General features: G+C 42.3%; 1 protein-coding gene across 2 annotated transcripts in view; it reads right to left on the bottom strand.

Moving 5' to 3' along the window:
* The window catches only part of LOC138967179 (laminin subunit alpha-like), a 168,539-nt gene that overhangs the window by 123,337 nt on the left and 19,707 nt on the right, over positions 1-25,495 (bottom strand). For both annotated transcript variants that reach the window (XM_070339694.1, XM_070339693.1), the window contains exons 5-31: positions 25,034-25,152; positions 23,852-23,942; positions 23,350-23,446; positions 22,482-22,657; positions 21,692-21,829; positions 20,588-20,725; positions 19,285-19,419; positions 18,377-18,514; positions 17,538-17,714; positions 15,944-16,102; positions 15,331-15,430; positions 13,693-13,849; positions 12,507-12,773; positions 11,897-11,991; positions 11,412-11,577; positions 10,693-10,853; positions 9,621-9,735; positions 8,335-8,417; positions 6,799-6,937; positions 6,159-6,288; positions 4,812-4,951; positions 4,181-4,296; positions 3,616-3,821; positions 2,805-2,935; positions 2,358-2,428; positions 997-1,141; positions 225-365 (exon numbers count right to left, since the gene is read on the bottom strand). In XM_070339694.1, the coding sequence (XP_070195795.1) occupies positions 225-365; positions 997-1,141; positions 2,358-2,428; positions 2,805-2,935; positions 3,616-3,821; positions 4,181-4,296; positions 4,812-4,951; positions 6,159-6,288; positions 6,799-6,937; positions 8,335-8,417; positions 9,621-9,735; positions 10,693-10,853; positions 11,412-11,577; positions 11,897-11,991; positions 12,507-12,773; positions 13,693-13,849; positions 15,331-15,430; positions 15,944-16,102; positions 17,538-17,714; positions 18,377-18,514; positions 19,285-19,419; positions 20,588-20,725; positions 21,692-21,829; positions 22,482-22,657; positions 23,350-23,446; positions 23,852-23,942; positions 25,034-25,152 (3,731 nt within the window). The remainder of the gene's footprint in view (positions 1-224; positions 366-996; positions 1,142-2,357; positions 2,429-2,804; positions 2,936-3,615; positions 3,822-4,180; positions 4,297-4,811; positions 4,952-6,158; positions 6,289-6,798; positions 6,938-8,334; positions 8,418-9,620; positions 9,736-10,692; positions 10,854-11,411; positions 11,578-11,896; positions 11,992-12,506; positions 12,774-13,692; positions 13,850-15,330; positions 15,431-15,943; positions 16,103-17,537; positions 17,715-18,376; positions 18,515-19,284; positions 19,420-20,587; positions 20,726-21,691; positions 21,830-22,481; positions 22,658-23,349; positions 23,447-23,851; positions 23,943-25,033; positions 25,153-25,495) is intronic.

Genomic DNA, 25,495 nt, shown 5'->3' on the forward strand with positions numbered 1-25,495 from the left:
GAAAACTATCACATCGTACTGAAGCATACACCTGGTTAATCTTTCATTTGGAAGGTGTTGGGGGGGAGGGGGGGTGTGTGTGTGTGCATGTGTGGATGTGTGTGTGTGTGTGTAAGTGTGTGTGTGTGTGTGTGTGTGCGCGTGTGTATATGTGTGTGTCTGTCTGTGTGCAAGATTATGTGCGTGCAAGCGTGTATGCTTGAGAGATAAAAACCAGGACTGACCAAATCCCAGGCGAGGGCAGAACTGGTACACCTGGTGGTGGTACCGAAGCAGAAACACCTGGTGCAGCCTGTCGGGTTGTCAGCGCTCAGATGGAACGAGCCCTCAGGACACTGGTCACACCGCTGTCCTAGGACATTGCTCTGAAAGGAAACAAACGATACATACATACTGTCAAACGTGCCTGAACAGTCCAATACAGTCTCTAGTGTTCGAGAAAAGCTGTTCATGGCTTTTAACTGTCAAAAGGCCAGTGACACGGTCTATATCTACACATGCTTATCCCCCCCCCCCCCCCCCCATCCTTCCCCACCAGCCCTCCCACCCAAGCCCAAATCCCCCTGCCCCCTCCTCCCCACCCTCACCCAAAATCAGGAGTCTAACTCTTGCGTCTTTAAAAATACAACCCCAATTCTTTTGTTAAAACAAACATTAATCAGTCTTAAATATCATACCATGTTTCACATGTGTGAAGGTTCCAAGGGTGAATGTTATATTATTGCGTAATTGCCTGAGCACCATGTTGCATTATTGTGTGACTGTTTGAGCGCTACGCTATATGTGTAAGGGAAGAAATTTGTCTCTCGCTTCCTCTTCCATTTTGGCATGGCAACGAATACATCACGCACGTTAACTGAAAGTCTGTTGTTGAATTGTGTGTGACTGTAAGAACGTAACCGACTGGGAACGACACAGAAAAATTTCAAAAGCATTTCCTTTCTTCATGTATTCCGGATTGAAAACCAATGATACCCACTTCCTTTAACAACTGACCTTGCAGAGGCACTGAGAGGTGACCTGGTCACAAATCTCCTCCTCTGTTCCAGCGGGGTCGCAGTCACACCGACGACAGTACGGGAAGGAGTGATGGCCGGGGAGACAAGTGTCACACTTGCGTCCGCCCACATTTGGCATGCAGCTGGAAAGACAAACAAAATTAATCACACCATCTCCTCGGAAGACAGAGTATAGCTGTTCATATGTTGGGGTGATAGAATAAACCAGTTGTACAAGTCATCTTCCCATTTGGATAGAATGGAACCCCCCTTTTAGGACCACCACACCCCCCCCCCCCCCCCCCCGGATTTTTTCTGATTTTTGGAGGTCTTAACCCAATGCCCCCTGAACCACCCGGCATGGCCTGCTAAACACTAGGTCACCTACTTTCACTTTTGCTTTGAGCCTTGCCCATAAGGCCTTGCGACCGGATGTGATTAATGCACTTCCTTCCGGCTGCTTCATTCTAGCGTTTGCAGAGTTTGAATTGATGCGATAGTGTGTTAGCTGTGAATTTTCAAAGTTTGAGATTTTTTTGTCTGACAAAATGGCGTTGAACGAAGGTTTGGAAGTATGGTGTTCGATCATGGGGAACTCAGATGACGATTCTGACATGCCTTTTGAAGGTTTTCTACTTGAAAAGGTGAAAGGGGATGAGTCTGACATCGATCTGGGTGTTGTTATTCGACAACAGGACTTCCGGGAGGATTTTTCTGGGAGTTTTCAACATATATTGGTGTAAATGAGGACTGAAGGCTGACACGTTGGACATTTTTGAAGAACACTTGCTAGATTTTTTTTTTAAACATTTATTACATCGGAAGTGGACAGAACATACTTGCATATGAAACTATAGTGTATTCTCGAGTTATTCTGCCATCTTCTATATAAATGTGAGTACTCTATGATTTTATATGAATTGTTTTGTTTTGTATGTGTGCATGTTGTGCGGAGTAGTTTCCCTTTGCTCAGGCTGCCTGCCATTTTTTTGTCAGGCATTGGGTTAAAAGGGGGATTCCACTGTATTAGCGTTATCTTCTTTGTAACAAGTGGCCTTGCAAGAAGTGCGGCTACACTCAACAAGAACAATCATGCCATCATGTTTTGCACATTTGAAGAAAAATCTGTGTTGGCCACCACTGACCAAGCAGCTGTGATGATAAACAAAGAACATTTAACACAGCAAGGGCACAGAATCGAACAACGGAAAAACAGGTTGTGAGCAGAAAAGCGTTAACGCACTAAAGAAAATGTTTCTTCAAAGCCTCAGAATTTACAATTGCTAGTAATCATCACCATGGAGAACAACATTAAAAGTTGGTTCAATTTTTTTACCAACTTTGTTAAGGCTAACTTACTTGCACTCTCCAGTTGTCTGATCACAGTTGAGATTGTTGCTGTCTGCTCCTCTTGGGTTGCATTTGCATTCCTGAATAGAAGAAAATCAGAAGAATTAATACAATCAATGCTTTTCTGACTGTTCTGGTCTTTGCATGGATTGACATTCATTTTGTAATTTTCAATCATTAATCACTTACAAAATGTCAGACAGACTGCCTCAAATTATGGCAAGTCTGAAAAAAAGACCTTTTTGTTTTTGTACAAAATCTAAACCAACCCACATTGCAAGACATCCAGTGCATGTGCAAGCTACGGTCATTTATTTGAACTGAAGAAACAGAACTCCCGGTTTTTTAAATACTTTTTTGACTTTTTTTTTTTTAAAGTGATAGGGTCCGCGGCAAAAAATAGGGTCAAGGTACCACAACCAGGATTTCTTTCCCCTAAGCCTAAGCCAAGCTTACCTGGCAGCCAATGAGAGCATCATAACCGTAGGCCTCGGACGCACAGCGGTCACAGCGATCGCCTTCCACTCTGGGCGGGCAGATGCAATCCCCGGTGATGGGGTGGCACACACCGAACGGGCAATTGCAGGCTGCAAGAAGAAAACTGTATGCTTCAGAAAATGTCACAATATATGTAGCAGACTGGAAGAATCAAGCTCCTCCGAAAGCGGCGTATGGCTGCCTAAATGGCGGGGTAAAAAACGGTCATACACGTAAAATTCCACTCGTGCAAAAAACATGTGTGTACGTGGGAGTTTCAGCCCACGAACGCAGCAGAAGAAGAAGGAAGAATCAAGCTGTCCCATTATCCCCTGACTGGACAGTTGCATAGTGGAAGAATCAAATTGCATGCTTCAAAGCGTTTCAGAAATGGCAAAACTGTTTCTCCAGGCAGTCTTGTGTGTTTTCTATGGCTGGACACTTTGGTGAATATTTCACACACACACACACACACACACAATCAGCATACACTTTTGCCCCAAAACTGGTCCTGTGAAAGCAACTTCAACTGTGCTTTTTCTTTCCCTCTCTCTTATCTTATTTATCTATTTTATTTACACAAACAGTGGAAACCCCCTTTGAAGTCCAAAATAAATATGAGAAAATTGGGTCTTATAAGGAGGTTATCTTTAAATGGAGGTAAATTTATAGACATTATGTACAGAAGTTCTGAACAATCAAGGTCTTAAAAAATTGGGGGGGGTCTTAAAAGGGGGGGTTCACTGTATTTACGCTTTTTCTTCCAAACAGTACATCACAAATGACTTACGTCTGCAGTTGGGGTAGCCATAAAAGTCCGGCCTGCAGGCGGAACAGGTTCGGCCGATGACGTTCTCCCGACACTGACACTGTCCACCGAAGGACTCGCAGTTAAAGTTGAGAGATCCGTCCACGTTACAGTCGCACTGCACCGCTCCCTTGTTGAACTCTGTGGTCAGTGTAAACGTACTGTCCTTGCAAAACTCCTCGTCTGACCTGTCAAACACACACAAAATTCACTTCATTAGAAAGAACCCTTTGCCTCCCACGACATTGGAAGTAACTCTGTCAATTTCAAACTTCGTAGCAAAGTAACCACTGTGAGTTTCTCGAAAATATCAACCCTCAAATCTTACAGAAAGCCAGTGCAAACTGAAACAGATATAACAGCACCATTTCTGATTTGGTCTTTTAAGAGGACAAATAACACAGCATTTTCAAACTGTCAAAACTCTGAATGAATCACAATTCAAGGGAAGATAAAATTAAAATGAACAAAGAATAAAAACATTCAAAAAAATGATCAACATCAGCATTTCAAAGTGAAATTAATATCTGTGATCCTATACACTCACTTCAGTCTGAACCCCTCATCCACACACTGCGTGAGGAAGTCGCCAGATCTGTCGATTGGCTGTAGCACAAGGTCAAAGGGTGTGTATCTTTCCGATGGCACGATCAGAGCATAGTCCTGGAGAGAAAAAAAATTCAATTATGTAAAAGACATCATCTATATAGATGCAGAATTTTTGATGAGCACATACAAATTAACACAGATGCTGACAGTAGTTGACCCATTTCCCTCCAGTTCTATCCCTATCTAATCCACCATTTTTGACCTATGTTGACCCATTTCCCTCCAGTTCTATCCCTATCTAATCCACCATTTTCTACCTATCTTTTTGTTTTAAATTCCAACTAAAATCACTGCTGACTTGAGACAGAACACAACAACAGATCCATAGCATGGAATTAACATTCACAAGAAAACTGTAAAAAAAATGTTTTTACTTCTATCTGACTTTCAAATACTCCCCTTGAATCACATTGTAAGTCCCAGAAAATATCTGGCAGATTGTTTCTGAACTCTTGTCATGACATTCCAAGGAAGTCAAGTTACAATCCCCAGAGAATACAACCTCAAATGTTTATGAACAGTGTAACATTCTAACGGAACGGTCAACGTGATAAAAGCAATGACCTTACCAGCCAGATTTTGCCTCCATCTCTGTTGGTGACCAGGATACGGATGTCGTTGTCCTTCAGGTTGATGAGGTTACCGCTACCAAACATGATGGCACCACGGCAACCCGTCACACTGGGGCAGTAGGTTGGCTTGAACAGACCTGTCCACAAACAGAACACAACTGTTCAGACATGTCACATGGGAATTGGGATGCATAAAAAAGTCGAAAAGTGACCTATGATTCCAAAATAACACACATTTTGGGCATGTATCACCAAATTGCTCCGAAACTTTTCCTTGGAATGCACTCAAAAGTCTGATTTCAGTCAAAAGTTGAAAATTCTCACTGTTAGCAGGTAATCACCGGATCTTAGACACAGACGAATAAATAAAGCCCCCTCCACGAACAGCATGGACAGGTTCGACCACCTTTGCACAGAGGATAAAGCGGTCATTGTCAGGCTGAGAACAGGACATGGTTGATTGCAGCGTCACCTGTTCACCACAGAGTTCCACACTCAACCACTGACTGCATGCCCCCTTGGTGCCTCTCTAATTGAAGTTTGTTTGTTCGTTCATGGGCTGAAACTCCCACGGCTTTTACGTGTATGACCGTTTTTACCCCGCCATTTAGGCAGCCATACGCCGCTTTCGGAGGAAGCATGCTGGGTATTTTCGTGTTTCCATAACCCACCGAACTCTGACATGGATTACAGGATCTTTTTTGTGCGCACTTGGTCTTGTGCTTACACACGGGGGTGTTCGGACACCGAGGAGAGTCTGCACACAAAGTTGACTCTCAGAAATAAATCTCTCGCTGAACGTGGGGACGAACTCACGCTGACAGCGGCCAACTGGATACAAATCCAGCGCGCTACCGACTGAGCTACATCCCCGCCCCTCTAATGGAAGTGATACGCTCCCTATAAGGCTGTCATAGGCTGAGGTGCACCAAGCCAAAGTGGGTACCACATAAATGGGTGTGAACACACCGCGGGGTGACACAAAATTTCATTTTCGCATCACGCGACTGCATACCACCCATAACATGGCCTGCTAATACTCCACTGTGGGTGGAGTTTTTCAAACTATTGGAGAGCCTGAAGCATGCAGCAGCCTGAGTTAAAGCAACCAGCATGAACAATCGAAAAAAACGAAGTCTCCTCCCTAAACGGTAAACCTCCCCCACCGTGCACACATTCACATGAATCTCACATTTATTCACTAAAATTAGCCAGCAATTATCAAAGTATGTCCTCACCACCCCCCCACACCCCCCCCCCCCCCCCCCCCCCTCATCTTCATTTCCCAGTTTCCATGCCCAGTCAATCATACACCTAACATCACAATCAGGCACTCAAACGCACCTTCAATAACCTGACCCCCGACATAGACGGTGACCGGTATGGTCAGACCGATCTCTGTGGGCATGTAGTGGTGGAACAGAATCACGTACTGGCCGGGCTTGTCCACCGTTCCACGGATCTCAATCTCCCTCTGCAATAAAAAGCAGTGTTCAGTTATTTCACCCTGTCTGCTCAGAGGTCTTTACCTTGTAAAATGAAGTTCGTTCCTTCGTTTATTACAAACAAAGGGAAAGTTACGAAAAACAGTTTGGAATAAAGGGACCACATACGCACCTGCACATATGAACGCAAAAAGAAAGATGAAACGGAAAGCTAAAATGAAGAATACAAGTTTGGAAGGGGGGAGGCCTAATAGATGATGTTTGGAATTAACTCTTGTTAGGTTTGTATGGGTTGTGAAAGAGTAAGTACTCTTGCTTTCAGTGAGGCAAACTTTCCCACATGACATTATAGGCCAGTCACTAGCAAGGGGTGTGTCTGAAACACGTGAACAAGGAGTATGTGCAGAAAGCTTGCCTCACTAAACACAAGGGCGTTCACTCTTTCACAACCCATACAAACCCGACAGAGTTATTTCCACAGTTTGTCTATTCTGGGTCAGAGAGACGAAACAGAAAGCAAAAGTAAAAACTATTCTTACATCTGTCTCGTTCAGTTGCACGAGTCCAACGTTGGGATCCAGGAGGCTAGTGGGGACCACGATCGTCCTGTGGTTGGGGGGCAGCTCAAAGTCAATCCTCATCGTGCCCACAGGCACAGAGTAGGAAGAGATGATGCAGCTGCACAAACAATCAAAACACAGACGTTAATCGAGGCAAAGAAAGGAGGAATCAATCAAACAAGAATGGTATGTTATAAGAACGTTTATCCTACATACGTGAGAGAGACACCCGTGAGATAATAATCGTTCAAATCACACGTGTGTATATCATGTAAATGAGGTCATGTCAAGCAAGTCTGGCAGGGACCTGTTTTTCCACTGCTTATGATGCCAAAGTCACAGAGACAAACGTCATTATAGAAACAAAAATTGCGCTCGCTAATTACCCTCGATGAATCATTAGAACTAACACGTCACGCCACACTTTCAGAGTGACGTTTCTTTGCTTTGACGTAATAGATTGCACGAGGCTTTAGAAGAGATCGAGGTTCCAAAACAAGCGTCTTTAATTTAGCTGCCTCGTCTGCAAGACATTTTCAGTAAAATACACGGAAGTACAGTATGTAGGATAAACAGAATACTACATGGCTTGCTGTGTCGTACAAGATTTACACTCGTTGCTTTTTCAAATAGTGAACAGCTCGCTTTCGCTCGCAGTTCAATATTAAAAAAACCAACTCGTGTAAATCTGGTACGACACAGCAAGCCATGTAGTATTCTCTATTTAATTAATGACAAAACAAAAGGGAAAAAAAAAAAATAGGTGCCTTCCACTACACAGGCTGGAGACGAGCTGAAGAAAAAGTTTGTGAGCATTGGCTTGGGGTCCAGGTGCTGCCTAGACGCTGGTTGGGTCCGGGGGGCAATACCCTTGTGGGGCAAAGTCCCCCAGCCACATAAAATGTAGCCATTTTAAAGACATAGCGTACTCAGTGCTTCATCTTAAAGAAAACAATCCAGACACATCCCATTTCTCTTAATCAAACAAAAAGGACATGAAATTTACGTATGCAAATCAAATCAAATGTACAACGTATATGTAACCGAGTGCCGAAACACAACAATCACCTTTGCAGGTGAAGTCCAATCAAACAGGATTGAGAGTTTTAGAGCTTATTTCTAAGCCCTATAAAAACTGTTTTGGCTACGCAAAGGAAACCAAGAACATACAGGGAGACAGCAGCTGCCGGACCCCACCACAAACAGAACTCTACAATCCACAGGTGCCTAGCCGGCAAGCTATAAATAGCTCGCACTCAAAGTCAACAACTCCGCTGAGCCTGCTGTGAAGGGAGACTACCGTCGCCCTGTCACAAATACAAAGGACGTTTCTCCTCAGAATGCCAACAGAATATCAAAACAAAGTTACCAGATGACAAATCTGTTTTATAGTCGTAGAGCATTGGCTTGGGGTCCAGGTGCTGCCTAGACGCTGGTTGGGTCCGGGGGGCAATACCCTTGTGGGGCAGAGAGACGAAACAGAAAGCAAAAGTAAAAACTAAAATTGAGACTTACATTCCGTTGATCCTGATACAGATGATCCTGGGACGGATGAACTCTGTGGTCCATTCATTGTAAGGGATCGCGAAAACAGTGTCCTGAAATGGCAAGAACCATCAAATATGCACCTTTTGTTTTAACAATTGTACTGCTGCACCTGCTTTTCAGGATCATTAATAACCAATGATCTTACCTACTCTCTGAAAGTCAATTAACCTAACACTGACTTCAGTTTGAATATCTGGAGAAGAAAACATGTCAAGATTCTGTTGTCTACCTTTAAAACAATAGAGAGAATTGCCTGTATCAAAATAGTCATTGGCTGCATTCAGATTTGTGGTTATCTCTTACATTTTTAACAAAAAAATCTAAGGAAAGACCAGCCAGAGTATGCAAGTACACACTATTTCATTAAAGACCACATAATTTATTCTTTTTTCTGTACAAGCATACCATCAAGGCACATGTTCACATAACATATTGACGCAAACACACAAATCCCTACTTTGACACCCCATCCTTCACACACACAAACAATGACAGCCGAGATCCTACTAAGGAGAGATTGCTTATTCAAACCTGACCAAATGTGAAGCTGTCGCAAAAGCCTAATACTTCACTTTATAGAAAAAGTATCATCAAACAGTGTAGGCGTTCAAAGCTGAACATGCTGGACGTATGTAATACCAGGCCTAAGCTGGTCGAAACCACACTGCATAACATTTCCCGACTTCACATTCTGATGAGTTTGATGTCTTGTGGCTTGGCGAAAGCTACAATTTCAAAGTTCAAATTTCACAGAACCACCAGAGAGAGTGAGCGATTGCTCTTTTACAGTACAGTGTAACACCCCTTTTTAACACTTTCTACCCCACCTATGTTGACCAAGTTTTTTTTGGCCGAGATCAGCTGTGCTGCAGCAGGTCACTCAGAATTGTAGTAACTGTGTAGAAACTCGTGTATCAACATGCTGGAATGCAGGCGTCAGATCGACGTTACAGTAAGCAACTGAAGCTAACAGTCTGACCGGATATATCCGTACCTGGTCAGATGGAGCCATATGAGTGGGTACGAATATATCCGTACCTGGGAGACAATGAGTTAAGGACTCCAAAAATCTGAGAAAATCAGGTCTTAAAAAGGAGGGAGTCTTAAATTGGGGGTAAAGTTACAGGTGTTATAAGAGGAAATCAGAAAAATCAAGGTCTTAAAAATGGGGAATTTTTAAATTAGGGGGAGAGGGGGGGGGGGTGTCTTAGAAGGGGGGGCCCTCTGTATCTGTGGGGAAAGCATGAACTCACAATGCCGATGTCGACATCCTTCGGCCCAGTGAAGGTGAGAGAGACGTAACCAGTGCTGATGTTGTACACTCCCACTCTCCCGTCAGGGGTCATGAACACTTGACGACACAGCGAGCTGAAAGCAAACAGTCAAGCTCAAAATCCACGGTATCATACGACGGGGATCATGCTTTGGTGTCTTGTAGACCAGTATCATGTACAAAATGGAATGAATTATTTCCACAAAAAAGGTCACTTGATCACCATTCCAAGTAAAGCCCAATGCCATAGCAATAAGATTTTTTTGATATGGAAACAAACTGCACTCCTTATTCTCACTGATATTCAATGTTTAATAGTCACATCATCAAAGGCGGGTGGTTGGGTGTGAGGGAATGGATAAGTTGGGGTAAAGCAGGGTGGTGGAAGAAATACCAGGTAAAAGACACACAAAAACAAGAAAGGTAACTTTATATGCTTGATTATAGACAAAATGAAAACAGCAACAAGTAGACCTTAAAGGCATATGTACGCGCTCCCGTGTTTACAAAGTGTAGTTTGCCCATAATCGATGTCAAACGCACCATAAGACCATGTAATGACGATATGTCGCCATGCGCGGACCATATACATGCATTACAGCTTGTTTTAGAGTCTCAAAAACTTTGGATGTAAACAAAGACGCGGAGTTATTTCCCTTGCGTCAACGCTACCTCTGTTGGCAAATCTATAAATAGGACGATCCAGATCAAAATGAAAATTAACATATCTCAACATTGAAGGGGTCCTAGACCACAATATTTTGCAGGGAACTTAATTTAGCATGTCTCCAGCTGTTGGTAAAGCAATTAGCGTGTATAGTCATCGAGTACATATGGCTTTAAACCTATGGCTATTTAAAGTGGACAAACAAGATACAGACAAAAAGCAATGATCAATAGTACCAAAACTTATCAGTGAAGGTTGTTGCTTCCAAAATGATCTAAGCATAACGTTAGCATTATCATTTTAATTTAAGTTTGGAATGTTACTAGTCTATCTGGTTCAGATTTTTACAGGATAAAAAAGGGAATAATTTCAATGTAAAACACACCTGTATTTGCAGCTGTGGAGCATAAGCTTGGAGTCCTCTTTGCCGGCCAGTGATGCCACGTCCACGTCGATTTCCTGTGAGCGGTTGGTGGGGTTGTGGTAGGCGACCACCAGCACATACAGGCCTTTGTCCGGTACTACCAGGTCTAGCGTGAAGCTCGTCTGGTGGAAAAATCAAAGACAGTAAATAACTTTTTACGGAGTTTATATCTTTAAATTATTGGCTGAGAGCAGCATAGTTTGAAGAACTAAGTATATTTCGATGTGTATTATTATTTGATTTGGAATTGTGTACAGAATAATTTATTCATGTGTGTTTTTGTGAGGCGCTTTGAACTGTTTTATGATTTGCGCCGTATGAATAGCCTCATTATTTTTATGATTATTAGAACTACTCCCAAAAAACCGGGAGTATGGCTGCCTACATTGCAGGGAAAAAACCAATCATACACGTAAAAACTCCCTCATGCAAAACACAAGTGTATATGGGAATTCCAGCCCATGAACGCAGAAGAAGAAGAAGACGAAAGATGAAGAATCACATAAGTAATCCATTGAAATGTGTACTTGTGCCCCTGAAATCGGTGTATGGCTGCCTGAATGGCGGGGTAAAAACGGTCATACAAGTAAAAATCCACTCAAGCAAAAACATGAGTGAACATGGGAGTTTCATGAACATGAACAAAGAAGAAAAAGAAGTATAGTTGTGGATAAAAGTACCTGGTCAGGGTTGAGGTGACCCAGTCCTTTCGTTCCCAGTTCAGTGGTGACGTTGGAGTCGGGGTACAGGTTGATCTTGACTCGCTCCTGGTCCACATAGTTGTAGCCCTCGATGCCTGGCACGAAGGGGTAGCCCACCAAGTCTGGGTACTGATAGTGCAAGCACCTGGCAACAACAGCAAAATGTCAGAAAGGGTATTCAAATAAAAATAAATGTGTGTGTGTGTGTGTGTGTGTGTGTGTGTGTGTGTGTGTGTGTGTGTGTGCATGCGTGTGCATGAGTGAGTGTGTATGTGCGCATGCATTCTTTCCTTACTTTTAGTTATTCTCTGTACATGTTTAAATGACAGGTTGGAAGATTAGACTAAGCCTAAAACCTTTTTGAAATAAAGTTCTGAGTACTCTCTCCCTCTCTCTCTCTCTCTCTGACACGCCAAAATACTGCATCAACCAATAACAAAAAAGAAAGAGAAAAGGAAACGTACGGGCCAGGGTCTCCAGGCACCTCACAAGGGGACGTCACTTGTTGCTGCAGAACTGTCGCCTCGTAGAAGTCTTGTGGAATCAGAACAAAGTAGTCCTGCAATCACCAAAATAAATGATTAAACATCATTTTTTGTAAATGTCATGTAAATATTTAGATTAAAAAAATCCCAAGCGCTTTCCACATATATCTACTCTGCATCAAATCAATCACATTATGATTGCTGTCCCTTCTGCGACGAGCGGCTGCATTTCAGGGTTCTCTCATATTTTTCGTACTGTGCGCCTTGAATCGCCTTGTGGTGAGATATGCGCGCGATATAAATTCTCGTATTATTATTATTATTATCTTGTGGAATCTGAGCTAAGCACACTTTACAACAATGACCCGTTTACTAATCTCAAATAACTTTAGTAGTAGTATCTTTTACATCATGATAAATGTTTTTTTAAGGCACTCACAGTTAAACCCTTTGGGACATGTTCACGGGGGTTACCCTGACTTTAGAAGAATTATATGAAAAGTGGTTTCACACCTAACTAGCCCACACAACCACTTTAATCACAAACACACAGACACAAATCAAAGTTTTCGACCAACACAAAACTGACCAGGAATGAAATGTCGGGAATCTTAGTGGAAATGGTCCAGCGGCCAGGGTTGAGGACAAAGGCGGACACGGCGCCAGACGTCACGGTAGCGAACCTGGGATCCAGCGACGGTGGCAGAAGGAGGGTGCCAGTCTGTATGGTGTCTCGGTCAGACTCCGGCTTCAGGGTGACCTCCCCGCGGATGGTTTTGTCGTTGCGGTTCACGTAGCGGTAGATGATACGGTACAGGCTGGGAATTTTGATGTTCACCTCCATCTGAACTTCAGGCTGTTAGGAAGAGTAACAAAAATATTATACGTTATTTGCGTGTTTGACCAAAATATGACATTTTACACAGATCGAGACAGTCATTGTTCTCCGAGACCGCGCTAGCGGTCGAGGTGAACAATGACTGTCGAGATCTGTGTAAAATGTCATATTTTGGTCAAAAACGCAAATAACATTTATGTATCGATCGAATTCCTTTCAGGTACTATGAATTTGTTGTTGTTTTGACGATTGAACGAGCACACACACACTGACATGCAATCAAACACATTTGCTTCATATTTGGGTGTTTCAGGTTGACCGAAACTTCCAAGGAACTACAAAACACACGTCATGTACTGACTTTGTTGTTGTTTTGACATTGAACAGCGCAAACACATGACGTACGTGTGTTTTGTAGTTCCTTTAAAGTTTCGGTCAACCTGAAACGCCAAATTATAAAGTTTTGTCGGCCTCTGACGTCACATGACTCAAAGAAGGGAAATCCAATCTCCAATCGATACATAATTACATTTTTTTTATGCACAACAAAATAAAATGTTAAGATATTTTTAAAATAAAATACTTAGTCAAGTTGGATAAACTAACACTGTCAAAGCAGTACGGATGACATGTATGCTAAGAATCAGAGTCAAAATTATCATGTCTAAAGATTCTTAGAAAGAAAAACTTAGTGTTTGTGACACCAGTATGTCACATACACCTTAACAAGAAAAATCTCCACAATACTTCACTTTTATCTCTCTATAGTCAAGTTTAATTGCCTTTGTGACACACATGTATTGCCAACTTCATCACATTTTTCTTAAAACAAAGCAGAATGTTTGAAAATATAAGTACATGAAAAATCTCAACAATTTATATTCCTGTACGTAAATGTAAGAATTAGCTTAAAACACCTGGTTTTCCTCCTACTCACCTGTACATCAGTGGTAATGGCATAGCCCCTCCACGAGTAGTCAGGGAAGACGGTTTCATCGTAACCGTAGCGAACACGATACCCCTCTGGGGTCACACCGTCCTCAATCTCAAACTGAAGTTGATGCAGATCAGGGTAGAAGTGAGATTTGATTGGCCTGTGAACAAACGGACACAATGTAATAAATTGAAACCACACCCCCTGAAATGGGCGTATGCTGCCTGAATGGCGGGGTACAAAAAGGTCATGCACGTCAAAATCCACTCGTGCAAAAATATAAGTGAACGTGGTCCACGGAGTTTCAGCCCATGAACAAAGGAGCAAAAAAAGAAAAGAAAAAACATTTCAACAGCTATATGTCACCAAATGGTAAAAATGCCAAAGACTGAATGAATCTGTGGTCTTTTAAAGATTGAACAGACTCACTTTTTCCAACAGGCTGTCAGCATCTTGGAAGGTACATTCTCCTTCTAAACATTGATAAATAATTGATGTAAACTGAACCTGAACATCTGTGCACACACAAACAGTGAATCAAGCTTTAAAGTGATATAACATAGCAACAAGAGGCGAAGCCTTCAAGGCTCACGTAAGAAATCGACAAACAGTAACACAAACTCAATCACTCCGTCACACATACACACACACACACACACACACACACACACACACACACACACACACACACACACACACACACACACACACACACACACACACACACACACACACAGTAAGCATAGGTGAAACTGTGCAAGAAAGCGAGACCCTGGATCTGCCAAGTAGTCTCGGCCCGCTCACAATAACAATGACCGAGACTTTCAGTAATTCCTTTGCGTGACGTCTAACCCTCTTACGTCATAATGTGACGTCTTCAAATAGTTTCTATCACACACGTCGAACACTTTTGACCGAGACTGACGTAATCCATAGACTCGGAAATGTTAAAGTTTCTATCACAGACATACACACGCACGCACGCACGCACATACGCACATACGCACATACGCACGCACGCACAGACAGACAAAGTTACGATCGCATAGGCTACACTTACGTGAGCCAAAAACCTTGTCTCTCATCGCCCCGAGAACTACACATTTCAGGTTGGGGGTAATTATGTGACCACACACCATGAATACGTTAAAATTAAACGTTTGAATGCGTAGTTACTCAAATTAAAAACGGCTGTGTTTTGAGTGGGTATTCCAGACTGTTATTCTCATTGTGACGCCTTTTTGTGCCAGTCATACGTTTCGTCCTACCTTTCGCCCCTGAGTGTTCCCAGAGATACAAATTTAAAATTTTCCAAAATGGCGCCTTTGGTGTACTAACTTTAAAGGTCATACACCTCCAGCATCCATATGATTCATTTTTACATTTTGTCTATAAACATGTTCAGACATTCATCCTGCCAAAATAAGGAAACAAAAATATTTTCTTTACAGGTTGAAAGGACACTGGTATACCGCAATGGCAAAAATATGCATGAATGACATGTTCTTAACTGTCTCTTTGTATTCAAAGTATTCTTTCATGAGCGAAAAAAGCACACACAAAAACACCTAGCATAATACAATGACAAAAACTCATGAACAACATGTTGTTAAGTGTGTCCCTGTACTGTTTTCCACTTACTGGTCACATTTTATTCCAGTGACGCGGGGCCTGCACCGACACTGTCCCGTCATTTTGTTACACACTGGAGTGTGCGACCCTCCCATGTTACACATACAGTCTGCACACAGATATGGGCCTCATGAAAACGTTGCCAGTCTATCAGGAAAACAACACTCACACACACACACACGCACGTGCACGCATGCACACACACACACTCACACTCACACTCACACACACACACACACACACACTCACACTCACACTCACACACACACACAGATGTGGACTAACATACATGAATGCTTGCATAAACATGCACACACACGCATGAACATGCCAATTCAAACATTAACATACATGAATGCTTGTGTGCACACAAATACCACACCACACCACACACAGACCACACACACATATACACTCAAAACACATCACACACACACACTCATAAACACACACTCATAAACACACACACACCTTTCATAAGGCAAAACAACAGCAAGCCACAGTTTCACATACACATCTCATTCTGGCAAAAATAATTTCAAAACTTAAGACATGTCGACATCAGCACAGCTACAGTATTTTGCAACAAAACGGAATGAAAAGTAGACAAAACTGTACGTACTGGTGCAGCCAAAGGGGTTGTTCTGCTGCAGGTTGAAGTATCCGTCGCGGCAAGTGTCGCAGTCTCGGCTGCCCACGTCAGGCTTGCACATACACTGCCCAGACTCTGTGTTGCACACGTTGCTGCCCGTCAGTGTTCCTGGCTTGAAGCAAGTGCACTCTGAAATAATTACGCATCAAATCATTCTTCAAGGCACACGGAATCTTTTCTGAGAATTCATTTTCAAAGATTGACAACAATGGTTTAAAGAAATCAATCCAAAAAAAATGTCCCATTCTGCATGGAAAACAACGCAGCTGTTGATGTTTGGTATGTGTCCAACAGGAGGGTTGGGCTAATCCCTTGTAAATGCATGTTAATAATAATAATAATAATAATAATAATAATGGACATTTGCTATAGCGCATAATCATATATATGCTCAATGCGCTTTACAATAACTAATGTTACCTATTAATGCCGTGTGAGATGGAATTTTTTACACAATATATCACGCATTCACATCGGCCAGCAAACCTCAAGCCTATTAGGGCGAGCATTCACCTTTCACGGCCTTTATTCCAAGTCACACGGGTATTTGGTGGACATTTTTATCTATGCCTATACAATTTTGCCAGGAAAGACCCTTTTGTCAATCGTGGGATCTTTAACGTGCACACCCCAATGTAGTGTACACGAAGGGACCTCGGTTTTTCGTCTCATCCGAAAGACTAGCACTTGAACCCACCACCTAGGTTAGGAAAGGGGGAAAAAAATTGCTAACGCCCTGACCCAGGGTCGAACTCGCAACCTCTCGCTTCCGAGCACAAGTGCGTTACCACTCGGCCACCCAGTCCCTAAAGCTTGGGCTGAGCTGAGCTGAACTGTTCCCAAGGGAAAGACTGCACCTTTGACTGCTTCTTTCTCTCTCACTTTCTCACGCACACAACGTGAAAGATGCATGCACCATCTCATGTTCAAGTGAGTTGGAACACACCCGCAGAACATTTTCCTGAAATGCTCACATACTCAATTTCGACATTTTGTTACCAGTCCAAAACATACTGCAGTATGGAGCCGTTCATACAGATGGAGTCTTCTTCTCATCTAACAGTGGAAGGCAAAGATAGGTAACTAGTCTGTCTTTAACTGCAGTGAACCTTGTATACCAAAAAATCCCCGTGCCGTACCTGGACTCTGAACCAACACAGATCTGGTTATATAAAGCCAGTGTGCTAATGACTTAGCTTTGGACCAACCCCATCAACACATTATGTATCGATTGACCATTGGATTTTCCTTCATTGAGCCATGTGACGTCAGAGGTCGACAAAAATTCATATTTAGGCGGCCAGCCGAGACTACAAAATAGTGCAAGTTTGTGTGCGTTCAATCGAAAGAACTAAAAGGAATTCTAACCAGAATCGATCAATACATAAATGTTATTTGTATTTTTGACCAAAATATGACATTTTACACAGATCTCGACAGTCATTGTTCACCTCGACTGCTAGCGCGGTCTCGGAGGAACACTGACTGTCTCGATCTGTGTAAAATGTCATATTTTGGTCAAAAATACAAATAACGTATAATATTTCACATCACTAGCTCTCACCCTGACAACCCTCGCGGTTGTTGCGGTTGAGGAACCAGTAGCCGGGTTTGCACTGGTCACAGATCTTGCCCTGCACGTTCTCTCTGCAGTCGCACAGCAGGCCGGGCGTCACGATGCCGCAGCCACCCAGTGGGTAACCAGGGATCTCTTTGGAGCCAGAGGGGTTACAGTTGCAGACTGAAATATCAATGCAAAAAAAGAGAGTGTAGTAGTGGTGGAACGTATTTTGAACACAACAATTTTTTTTAAACAAAAAGAAAACCCAACAGCAGCCAGTTTTGGGAAATTCTTCATCAAATTTTCATCAGACAGTCGCTGACTTGTTCAGAATGGTATGGACAAGTGAGGAATGACAGCACGTGATGTACAGTGTATTGTCATGATGGATATTACGTCAATATACATATTACAACAATCTTTATTCAAAATAGAGTTGTACATCATGATAACTGCATACCTGTTTTTTCCCCCCACCTGCATTATAACAGTTTTGTTTTTTTAACTTAAAATAAACTCAATCCTCCTCCTAGCAAATCAAAAAGATAACAGCCAAAAGAAATTAACTACACACAGGCCCAAAATGGATGGATGGATGGATGGATGGTTTATTCATTATGGCCATAGCCCCATTTGAAGGGGTGTGTGAAACGAAACAAACAAATCATAATTAATCAGATAATTAACATAATACAGCAGTCCTTTGGCAAGCTTCCCCAAAATTAATAGGCTAACCCACAAAACAGTTAACAAGTTTTATCCTCATTCAAACAACTACACACTTTAGAGTTTATTCGCCACTCTCTTTAAAAGCAAGCAGCAGGAAAGAGAAACAAACATACTTTCGCAAATCGGGTAATTGTAGAACTTTTCCCTGCAGCGTTCGCACATCTGTCCCTCGAAGTTGTCACGACAGCTACACTGTCCGCTGATCTGGTTACAGGTCACGCTCAATGATCCGTAAAGGTCACACTGGCACGCTGAAATATTAGCATCGTATGATGAGAGCTTGTTTAGCATCAAAGTAAGATTCAAAGTTAAAGTTTTAACTAGTGTTTGAATGCAGTCAAGCTGAAATGCACCACTAAAGAAATTGACGGTGAGTAAACATACTTTTTCAGAGTTTTGAATAGCAGCAGTGTTCAATAGCCTAAGCAATACTGCATTTCCATTTTTAGTAACTAGTTCATAATTACAAGTGATCTTAAAAAGAAGGGATCACATCCAGACTCATTCGTCCATCCTACCCACCCACCCACAAACCTACACAAAAACACACACCCATGGATGGATGGACGTACGCACACACACAGTGCATGGGTGAAACCTAGGAAAATCAAATTGACTGAAATATTTTTGAGGCAGGGGTCCAGGGGCCGCCCAGGCCCTGGCGGGGGGTACGGGGCAAGGCCCCGTTAGGCCGAAAACGAATTTTTGCATTATTTATTGTGATTTTGTGGCCTTTCCTGGCAAAAAAAATACACTATCATGCAGGTAAAAAAATACCTTCAGATTCTAATGATATGGTAAAAAGGGTAAACAAAATCAAAACAATTCACAGAAGTAATCATTTTTGTGTGTATCCTTTCACACTTGCATCTTCCAACACAACGACACAATTGATAACAATTAACATTGACAACAGCCATACTACATGAAATATAAACTGAACAACTGAACAACTGAAATAAAAGTTCGAAATATTTAATTATAAGAAGCAAACATTGCCAGAAATCCCAAGGTTACTTACGGACGCAGTCAGGGTAGCGGTAGTAGCCAGCAGCACAGCGGCCACAGTTGAGACCAGCGAAGTTAGCCTTGCAGGAACACTGACCGCTATCTCCACAAATGGTGCTGAGCGATCCTGGCTCCTGGCACTGGCACTCTGTCCAGCAAAAACAGACAAAAACAAATATATCAAATTCCAGAACAGGAACAAGAGACTGCAGGTGAGAAGAACAAGATCAAGATAACAATGAAAATCTTCTCACCAGAAACATGAACAACAAGAAATTCCTTCGAGGTAGGAAAAACACCCCCGTTGGTCAAAGGGAAATAACCATTCTCACTGCACCCATTCTCACTGCCACCAACTGAGAAGGTTATTTCCCTTTGACCATGAATATGTTTCTCTATAAGTCCTTGTAGCATCTTAATCCACCAATAACTCCCTAACCGTGTGTTTGACTGGTCCCAATTTTTGTAAGGACCGTCTCAGGAATGTATAGAACCTGTTCACCAAGTTTGGTGACGATCGGTCCGTTCATTCTTGAGATCTATATGCGAACACAAACACACAAACAAACAAACAAACACATCGACCGAAACCTATACACACCCCTATACCGGGGGTGTAATAAACTTTTTTTTTGGTCCATGTTTCTGGTGAGTACACTTTCATTGTTATCTTGATCAAATTCTAGGTCAACCATGGCTAACCACATTGTAACTTGATCACATTCAGCAGAACAGAAAGAGAGCCATGGTACTGATGAAAGCATACAGCAGCATATCCTTCTTCTGGTCACAAATCAAAGTCTCAGCCCAATGGATGCCGTAAAACCAGATGTTTCCACAGAGATTGGTGAGTACATATCTAAAATCCTTGGTGTATTTCTTCTTCTTCTTCTCCGGTATTTTCGTGTTTCTATAACCCACCGAACTCTGACATGGATTACAGGGTCTTTTCCGTGCGCACTTGGTCTTGTGCTTGCGTGTACACACGAAGGGGGTTAAGGTCACTAGCAGGTCTGCACATAAGTTGACCTCGGAGATCGGAAAAATCTCCACTCTTAACCCACCAGGCGGCAGCGACCGGGATTCGAACTCACGACCTCCTGATTAGGAGGCCGATGTCTTACCACCACGCCACTGCGCCCGTCCAGGGTGTATTTCAATTTACTTTGATGTCATGTGCATGCGGGAACATATTTTTAATCACAAAATCACAACAAATTCCTGGAAAACACTAGGAAAGAGTACTCTTTATCGAACATTTCCTTTCTAAATACATGTTTGATCACAATTTGCAACAAACTAACACAGCATTATACCTTTGCAATCAGGGAACCCGTAGAATCCAGGCTCACAGCGATCACATCTGGCCCCGGTGAAGTTCTGCTTGCAAAGACATGCTCCGCTCGCTTTGTTACAGATCTCATCCTCTGTTCCAGCTGGGTCACAGCTACAGACTGTAAGAAAAAAAGAGAAAGATTCAGATGATATCATGGAGCAAAAAAAGAAATATAAACAAACCAAGCTACAAGCTGTATGTGTGTTTGTGCAGATGTGCGTGTGTACCTGCATGCAGACACAGACACACACGCACATCTGCACGCACACATGAGAATGCTGTGCATGCATTTATTTTGTTAGTTTGGGTCTGTTGAGGAGAAACCATAAAACTTGTTTTATGCCTAAGAAGAAATCAAATGAACATACCAAGATATAAGCTGTGTGTGCGTGTGTGCTTGTTTATGCATACATCTGTTACAACGTAAGGATTTGGCGAGTATGTGGGTGTGTAGAAGATAACATGAAATTATGTTTTATGCCTATATTCCAAGTGTGTGGTAAAATCTATGCATGATTCACATGTGTTGAGTATGTGCTTGCATGCATGTGCAGTGATTCCACCCCACCCCCCCCCCCCACCCCCTTCATTTTAAGATTTTCTGTTCATTATGTCTGTCAGTTTACCTCCCTTCCTTTTTAAGACCCGATTTTCTCTGATTTTGGAAGGTCTTTCTTTCTTTCTTTATTTGGTGTTTAACTTCGTTTTCAACCACGAAGGTTATATCGCGACGGACAAAGGGGGGAGATGGGATAGAGCCACTTGTCAATTGTTTCTTGTTCACAAAAGCACTAATCAAAAATTTGCTCCAGGGGCTTGCAACGTAGTACAATATATTACCTTACTGGGAGAATGCAAGTTTCCAGTACAAAGGACTTAACATTTCTTACATACTGCTTGACTAAAATCTTTACAAACATTGACTATATTCTATACAAGAAACACTTAACAAGGGTAAAAGGAGAAACAGAATCCCTTAGTCGCCTCTTACGACATGCTGGGGAGCATCGGGTAAATTCTTCCCCCTAACCCGCGGGGGGTAGGGAAGGTCTTAAACAGGGGGGGTTCTACAGTAGACACTTACAGGCACAGGTAGGGTATTCAAAGTAGCCGTCAGCACAGGCGCCACAGTCTCGAGTGCCATACTTGCCGGTACAGGTGCACTGTCCGGAATCCCGATCACACACTTGGCCAATTGACCCGATGGGATTGCACTCGCACGCTGCAAAACGTAATAATAATAATAATAATGATAATGATAGAGATGATAAAACGTTCTTTTTAAAGAGCTATTCAGCACAAAACAGCAGTCTCACAACAAAATATAACCCATAGAAGGTTTTAGAAATGAATGCAATGCAGTGCACTGCAATACAGTGCAATACCACTTGCATGCCTCCACCCCAACAATTTTTTTGTAAAGATTAAGATGCAAAATTGAACAGCCTGGTAATCTCTGAAGCTTTGAATAAAAATCACATGCCTGTCTTCTCGCCAGATAGCCTGACATCAAAGGTTGATATAAAAAACATCAAAGGTTGATATAAACTTCGCCCAAAAAATAACGCGACAAATTTCGCACTCACATTAGATCATTGATTCCCGTGTCAATTCATTCAAGCTTTCTATGCCAGTTCAGGCCGTTCACTTGACTATCCGGATCATCTTTCTATGCCAGTTAAGGCCGTTCACTTGACTATCCGGATCATCTTTCTATACCAGTTAAGGCCGTTCACTTGACTATCCGGATCATCTTTCTATGCCAGTTAAGGCCGTTCACTTGACTATCCGGATCATCTTTCTATGCTAGTTAAGGCCGTTCACTTGACTATCCGGATCACAATTTGTTGGCGAAGTTTAGAAAACAATCTTACTTTGGCATTCAGGGAAGTTGTAGTATCCGAGAGCGCACATGTCACACTTGCGGCCATCGTAGTTTTCCTTGCACGGACACGAGCCGGCGGTGACCGTACAAATGGAATCTTCTGTGCCGTTGATGTGGCAGTCACATGGGATACAGTCTGGGTAGCCATAGTAACCAATGTTGCACCTAAGGATGTCACACACAAGCAAATATTTGAACTCAACCAGAGAGAGAAATGCAGCAAACGTAATGCAAGCCAGAGACTAAATGAGGGAGTGTGAATATAAGGGAGCAGAAGGTAAAACAAAATCCAGATTTGACAGAAAAAATACAGCATTTACAGGTACACTTTAGTAATATAAGAGAGAGAGACATAGACAGTATGTACAAGGAGAAAGATAAACACAGATTCACATAGAGAAAAATGTAGAGGAAGTATTCTGTTTCATCACTGTCTCTTTGCCTTAAAGAAAAACGCAACACTATGTCAACAAAATATGAATATTCTTATGCACCTGTGATTTGAAACCTGTCTTATTCAACACATTTTATTCAAAGTCTTGATCTCCACTGCCAAAGACCTCCATATATATACACCCCCCCCTCCCCGCCCAAAAGAATAAAAAAGAATAAAAAAGAATAAAAGAAAAAAGGAAACAAAAGGAGGAAACAAAAGAACACTCAGAGTGACACACACACAATTCCTCCGAAAACGGCGTATGGCTGCCTAAATGGCAGGGTAAAAAACGGTCATACACGTAAAATTCCACTCGTGCAAAAAAACCACACGAGTGTACGTGGGAGTTTCAGCCCACGAACGCAGAAGAAGACACACACACAATCGGAAATAAAAATAAATAAAATAAAAACCAACTAACCTGTCGCAGGTGACACCAGCGTATTCTGGGCGACAGAGACAGCGTCCACTGCCTTCCTCACACTCCCCAGTAGACACTCTCAGGTCACACTCACAAGCTGAAACACACGTCAACTTCAGTGTAACACTCTTTTCGCGGACAGGTGTTATGCAACAAGCAAAGAAAAGAATTAGAAATGTCACACACCAATCCTGACGTAAACAATTTAAAAAAAAATGTTGCTCTTCTTTTTCTTTTACTTCCAGTTTCAAGGTACTGAGATTATCATAAAAGAAAGAGCGTTGAAAACATTGAAATACACAGACATTTACAAATGTAACATTTTCCACACACTCTGTCAATCCAGTTTGACATAAGTATTGCAATTTCTTCCTCACCCAAAACACCAGTCCCCATCATTACAACAACAAATTTCAAACACTTTTCAACTACAAAAAGGTCTGTTACTGCCACAATTCTACAATAATTTAACTTGAGATAGTAGCTTCTGGGACCAACTTACGTCTGCAGGGAGTTGGATCATCACGCTCAACACTGTAGGGGCGGTAGAAGGTGGGAATGCACTGCTCACAGTTGATACCCATGGTGTTTTGCTGGAATCACAAAAACACAAAAATCACAGCTTAGCTTATTCACTCATGTCTTCAACACACATCTATGGATTCCAGTCTAGTTTCACATTGTAAGACACTTGGGGTAGTGTGAATGACAAAATGCAAAACTGGGTGGGACCCAAGCACTGGTTCAGAATTGTTGAAATCTCAAACAAGTACACTTTTCAATGAATCTGACTGAATGTTTGCTTCTTCTTCTTGTTGTTGCCGCTACACGTGGAGACCAGTCCAACTGAGAAATGTAGTGGTCATCTGTAGGGACGCCGCCGTGCCGTACAGCTTATCCTGGGTGGGAGTCGGCTCCGGCCACATCTTCCTTCTCAACAACTGGAGGCTCCCGCAGTCTTGTAGGATGTGGTGTGTGTCCTGCTCTGCTTCTCCACAGGGACACATCGGGGACGACACAACTTTCAGCTTTGACATGTTTGTTCAGCCTGTTGTGCCCTGTTCGCAGCCTGAAGATGGTAACCTGCTCTGGTCTTGTGAGCAGGTGAAGGCTGTCTTTTTGAGCCGGGGTTCGGAACAGGGCTTTAGTAATGGTATTTAGCTCGGCAAGGCTTACGGCGTTGTCTTCTTGTTCTTTTTCTGCACCGGATTTTGCCAGGTCATCGGCTTTCTCATTTCCCTCTATGCCGCAGTGTGAGGGGATCCACTGAAGCACTGTCCGTAGGCTCTTGATGTTGTTGAGGGCCTTCTTCAATGAGGGTTGACTGTCACTGTTATAGGCTTGCAGCACTGAATGTTTGCTTCCCACACTGTTGGAGACTTTTTCTATTTTCTGCGGTCCTCCTTTCCCTTCCCACAATGGATCAGTTATCGAGTTCTAAACTTTTTCTACACCTAAATTCATTATGATGAACATTATTCAGATATGAACACTAGGATGCAAGTTTGAAAGTGACCAAAGTAAAACAAAAATTCTGGGCAACACTGATCACAAAACTGCTCTGCTATTGTACTCCTGTAGTACAAGTCTGATTTCAGCCAGAAGTCTGAAGATTGCATTGTGTGATTCTTAGTGTGCAGGCATCATAGTGACTTGACTTTGAAGACAACAAAGCGCAGCATACCTGGCAGTTCTGACAGACACCTCCTCCTTCGTAGTTGCCATGGATGTCGATGCTGCGTCTGTCACTCTCCACCGCCTCGTCAAACACGCACTCGTTGGTGTGGCCGTAGCACTCACATGCTGAAATCAACAACAGTTCCTTTTTATTCAGACTATTGTGAAACACACGCACATACGCTTGTACAGAGAAAGATGGATGAGAATCCACCGCAATAAATAAGGAGCAGATTTTTTCCAGAGTCTTAATACGTACTAAGCACGGATTTTCACTTTCAGTAACTTCCGGAACTAATAATATAAAAATACTTCTTCATAATTCATGGAAAAAATATATACATGTATAAAATGAAAATACAAAATAAAATCAATTTTGAACAAATAGTTAACAAATTATGTTTTCACACCTATGTTTAGAGAATAATTTTGATAGTATTGCAAGTTATCGTTAACCCTTTCAGTGTGT

This window comes from Littorina saxatilis, linkage group LG5 (assembly GCF_037325665.1).
Source record: "Littorina saxatilis isolate snail1 linkage group LG5, US_GU_Lsax_2.0, whole genome shotgun sequence".
Taxonomy (NCBI): Eukaryota; Metazoa; Mollusca; class Gastropoda; order Littorinimorpha; family Littorinidae; genus Littorina; species Littorina saxatilis.